We start from the raw sequence: 5,635 nt of genomic DNA on the forward strand, positions 1-5,635 counted from the left end.
TGCCATTTGACACAGCATCAACGTGAGACATTTCAGTCCTAACACTTGAGAGTTTCCGTACAAAACGTCTCACCATCGGAAAGAGGAGACGAGGCAGCAAACATAGGTGAAATATATAAAAAAATCAAAGGAAATGTGTTGCCCAAAACAGCTCCACTTTGTGAGTAGCAGTAAAATTAAGGGGCAATTCAGCCCAAGCTCATGTGTGGCATTTCAGGACTGTTTCAAGAGTTTCAAAGTTTCACCCTCGCTGAAATGCATGTCATGGTGACCATTCCCTTGGTGTGCGTCAGCAAACGCTGCCCCTTCCTCCTCAACTCTGCTACTTTCGGCATAAGTGGAAATACAAGCCTTCTACCACCACCCTCACAGGAAGATGACAAGTGGCCTCAAATTTTGCAAAGAGAAGAGGCCAAAGCTGTTGATGCCAGTTTTACCCGATCCCCCATTGCATGCAAAAGTGCCCTTTACAGGGTTGCACAGTGTGCAAAGCTCCATCTCTACAAACCTCCGCTTTTCCTGCAACCAAGAGGAGAAGCCCAAGGAGACCAAAGGTCACGCCCCAACATCCCCAAATCATAAAAATTGGCACAATGATGAGACGAGATGAGTTGTCCACAAGTGGTCAGACATGGGAAGTGCGCTTATATGGAAGGGGCAACAAGGAAACTCAAAAAGGAACAAAAAATAAAAGCAACAGCCACAAACCTACCCACAGACCCCACACAACACTAGCTCTCACATCCACATATACACACACTGCGAGAAGGCAAAACAGGGGAGCAGCAACTGGTTAAACAAACCGGAGCGATAAGAAAAGAACCCAAGAAAGAGAAGCAAAACACGTAGACCATATAGCAGATGGATGCATGTGGGCTGTGGCAGCACAAGCTCTGGTGGGACATGCTGCTGACTATTGCAAGCAGGGTCACCCGAGGTTCCAGCCCGAGTGTATGTACACCATTTTGTCTCATCGGCCAACTTTCGCGTAAATAAAGCTCTCTCTGCCAGCAGACGCCAATTCGGTCTGTTGCAAAAATGCATTCTATAATGTGGACACTACAAATATACGCACAGATAGGTGGCGGTTGGGAAGCTCTTCACACAGCTGACACTGCTCAAAGGGTTGCTCCAAGATTATTGCCGCCAAAGCTGCTGCACAATTGTAAGACTCAGCATACAGTTGCCCCCACGAACTTTTCAATCTGGGTAGCATTCTCATGACTTTGTGAGTTGCCTTCTGGGTGCCTGCAACAAGTCTAGCGGCAGGGTTGAAAGTTGAAGGGCCGTCAAAATTAACTTGAGGACTCCCTTCATGTGCAAACCCTTTTAACACATTTTTGAAATTCTTGATAATGTTTCAAGAAGAAATTCACAAGAACTTTTCCCAACACTCAAAATTTTGAAAAAACTTCACCAAAATATCCCTTGTGCTTTCACAAAGAAGCTTTGTACTTTTGCAAACATCTTCATGTTGACTTTGTGAATGAGACACACAAGTGTGTCGCAACATCAGCTGAACCCTCGTTACCAGCTCCTGAATGCATAATAACCAGCTCAGCACAACCCTGTCACAGCAGGCCTTCTGGCATTTAAGTGTGGGGTGTGAGGAAGGGCTCAAGATCCATAATCAGAGCTAGAATCCTTTGTGTGGATTAGCACCTGCTGACTCGGCTTCAAAAGTAGACGCACATATGTGCTTGAAAGAAAAAAGTAGTTCACAAGCTGCAAAAAGGCCAAGGACTTGTGGAAAACAAAACAAAGTTTATCCTGTCCAAAATTCAAGTACTCGTATGTATGGCCTGCAGTAGATTCCTTGCAAATTCAAGAAAAAGCCATCAATGAGACTGTGCATCAAACACCTCCATACGTCCGCAGCACTTTCGCAGACACCCTGTGAAACAAGGAGCGGCCTACCGATCTGTTGGGCACCCCTGAAATCCTCGCCTGTGAAGGATCCTTTCGGCTAGCAGACGGCAGCCCTGCTACCATATTTCGTTCCAGAAGCGATCTGGTTTGCGACAGTGTTACCATATCTACCATGGACTGCGTTTGGTAGTCATGCATAAGACCATCCAAGGAATCTCCCCTCGTTGTCGCTCTCTGCCTCAAATGAGAACTCTGCGCAGAAAGAAGATAGGCTCTGCCTGACCTCTCATACAGCTGCCTGGTAGCCATCCTTTCATGCATCTCTTTCAGCTCAAAATCTAGTACATTGCAAAGCTGATCTCCAGCACGTGCGGATGGAGAGATCTCCAACTGTGTACGGGCACTTTGAAGGCGGTTTTGTGCAGCCTCGAAGTTACCCTCATCAGCCAGTGACCTTGCCTCTGCAATCACGGCTGCAGTTTGCAGCCTATTCCGCTGCCGATCCACCTCCAAACTTATCACTTGATGTGCTTTCTCTGAAACAGGAGGACGGTCTATACACAGGTCATGTGCTGGAATTCGGATGGCTTCCCGAGTGATAGGATCTTTGTGTACGCAACTAGCCTCCAGTAAAGGCATAGACATAGCACCATTAGCATGCATGAAAACAGGCAGCTTCAGCTCTATCAAAACATCCCGCTGTTCTTCCGCATACAAATCTCCTAGCCGCACATTTCCATGTCTACCCTCATCAACAACAGTACTCTGGTAGCTGCCAGCATGAATCACATTGATACGCACACCACGTGACAAGCATGCTATGGTCAATTCAACATCTTGAGCTACCACACTAAGTAAGCCACCAATGCACTGTGCAAAAGCATCCTGAACCATTTCCTCAGCTTGAATAAAAGAAAATGTTCCCCCAGAGACTTCAGCTATGGCATGCATAGTAGACGAATCATGATCAGTACCAAACCCAAAAGTGTGTATAGGGATCTGCAAGTGCCCAATACTTGTGCTACGCCTGATGGACCGTGGAACCAGCCTCCGAGAGTCTGCTGTACTCCCACCCAATAAAAAGGGTAGTTGTCTTCCTGAACTCATATTATATGTATCTTGCCCATCTGACAGTAACATAATAGAAGAAATGGGATTTTTTTCTCTGCGCTCTTCGAGAATCTTCACCCCCTTCTTTAGCCCCTCTGCGATGTTTGTTCCCCCGCTAGCCATCAGTGCATCCATTGCTTGAATTGCCTGCCGCTGCCCATCCTCCCCCATCTTCCGCAAAGGAAAGACACGCTTGGCTGTGGATGAGAAAACTACCACAGATAAACGGTCAGCCGAGCTTAGATTTCGCACTACAAAACTCATTGCCTGTTTCAGAAGCACCAACTTCCTGCCTGCCATGCTACCGCTGGTGTCAAGCACTGCAACAAGGTCGATAGGAGCTCGCAAACTAGATTTCTTGGGACAAGAAGAGGAGGTGGAATCCTGTGAATGATCAGTGCTGGCTAGGGGTGCATTCAAATGTAGCAACACGGTCAAACTCTCTAAGGTATCGCATGCAGGGACACTCGAGACCTCCGAGTAGGTCTCAATACTCAGTAGGTTGTGAGGCATTCTTGAGCCATCTGTATCAGCACCGCTCCTCTTTTCATCAGAAGGAATCACTTGACTAAGAGAGTCGTCATCATTGTACAAATCAGGTTCTCCTTCGGATAAAAAATTCCGTGACAGACTATCACCCATATATTGAAATGATAAATTGCGACGTCTTTGCTCCCCTAAGAAATTTATCTGTCCATTATCTGCTAGGAGACGTGAATCAGCTGATGGAGCCCTGCTATGAGACGCTGATCTTGAACCATCTTGAACACCCTGCCAAGGGACATCTTTCCATCTAGCTCGACATATGGGGCAAACTATGTTGCCATGCCTTACATTTGCTGCAATGCATGCGAAGTGGAAAACATGTGAACACTCGGCTGTGAAAAGCGCCTGACCATTACCCGGCTTCAAAGCCTCCAAGCATATAGAGCAAGTACTCTGCAAAAACACGAGAACCATCGAGGATACCATAACTGTCTAATTTTGTGAGTGTGTGTGCACAGAAAGATCAAACTAGAGAATCATGTGTGTGAGAGCATGGGTGGGCACAGCATAAACGCCAAACAACGGATGAGATATTGTATGCACAAAAGGAACAATTTACCACTGTTTCCATTCAAAGAGAAACAGTGAAACATACACTAAAACAATAAGACATAGATCATAGAGTTGCTTGATCTGACGCACAAATTGAGACTGTCCGATGTAACCAAGAGACGAGACTCCTGCTTGTGTGAGCCATACAAATGATGCATTCAAAGAGGATGCATGCCTGTCTGCATGTTAAACCATATACACAACATAAAGTAGTGTGGACGATCTATTCACACTATAAAGTGTAGACGATCTATAACAAACTTTCAAGAACGCAGGTTTACTTGCACTCAAGAAACAATCAACAGTAGTACCTTAGAGACATGATTTCCACTAGTGTGGCTCTCAGAGCAGCTCAATGTGGGCCTTAACATTCCCGTGCGGGTTTCCGATGCATTGAGCCGAGTACACTCACTAGCAGAGCGACTAAAGCGACTGCTTCTCCTTCCCATAGTAACAAAGTCGTCGTGAAACGGATCTCCTTCCAAGTCACCACTTCGTCTACCTTCATCTGTTGGGTTTGTTACAGATGTGACACAAACTTTCTTACCCCAAAGCAGTTTAAGCTTCTTCCACTTCAAACCCATACTCATGCATAGAAAGATCCGAGACGATCTCCCAAAATCAAAGTCAATTTAAGAACCAGAACATATCCCTGGAAGAAAGACAGACGCCTGCTCAGAATTCTCTCTCTCTCTCTCTCTCTCTCTCTCAACCATACCCACAGATGGACACACGGGAAAGAGAGCGCTCTCTATCTCTATATTCTCTACCCACAAACAACCCACACGCAAATACGCTTTCAACCATACCCACAACTGCGCACACGAGAGAGAGAGAGAGAGAGAGAGAGAGAGAGAGAGAGAGAGAGAGCGTTTGTGTGAGTTACCTTCACGCTCGTGTGTCTGTGCCTCGGAGGCTTGATGGGAAAACGAGGTCGTGACCCGCTGCTGAGTGCCTGATCACAGTCTTCCAAAAGTAGGAAGTACATGATACTATGTCTCTACGTTGTCTTTATTCAGCCTCAACTTATTTTTATTTTACTTGCAAGTTTGCAACCTGCATTTTCTAGGTAGACCTAACAACACAAGGCTTCACACAATCCACCTTGTCATTCATCAATACCTGCAAGCTCTTCACTTCAAAAGCACTATCCTCATCAAGTGTGGTGTTGCAAGGGTATTGAGCTCAAAAGCATTACTTCACCACATATTTCAATCAGTATGTTTATCAAACTTTTGGTTTATGTTCATCAAACTTTTGGTTTCAATAAGGTTTAATCACCTCTGGTACATAACTTGTCCTCCCGATGAGGATAAATATGTCAACTTCTTGCATGATTCTTCACCCTTTTCTTGGTAGGCATATCTTTTCAATAAGTGTAGTCCAAGAGAGGACAGACCGATGATCAAGACCTTGATATGCCCTTCGTGAATATACGTCACTTGATGTACATGTTGATTAAACCATTGCCAAGCAAAACAATTTTCTCCAAGTGTAATGTACCCATTTTTTTCAATAAATTTTGCATCAACTCAAGAGTTTTTTTAACATATAGGAG

General features: G+C 45.3%; 1 protein-coding gene across 1 annotated transcript; it reads right to left on the reverse strand.

Moving 5' to 3' along the window:
* Positions 1–1,382: 1,382 nt before the first annotated feature.
* On the reverse strand, positions 1,383–5,114 carry LOC147439689 (E3 ubiquitin-protein ligase WAV3-like). The gene is made up of 3 exons (XM_086485509.1): positions 4,964–5,114; positions 4,389–4,729; positions 1,383–3,918 (listed from the first exon to the last, which is right to left on the reverse strand). Exons 2-3 carry the CDS (start codon positions 4,665–4,667, stop codon positions 1,855–1,857), a joined length of 2,343 nt encoding a protein of 780 aa, XP_086341635.1. The 5' UTR covers positions 4,668–4,729; positions 4,964–5,114; the 3' UTR covers positions 1,383–1,854.
* Between the last annotated feature and the right edge of the window lie 521 nt (positions 5,115–5,635).

Source organism: Adiantum capillus-veneris, chromosome 16 (genome assembly GCF_014529385.1).
Source record: "Adiantum capillus-veneris isolate H3 chromosome 16, ASM1452938v2, whole genome shotgun sequence".
Lineage (NCBI taxonomy): Eukaryota > Viridiplantae > Streptophyta > Polypodiopsida > Polypodiales > Pteridaceae > Adiantum > Adiantum capillus-veneris.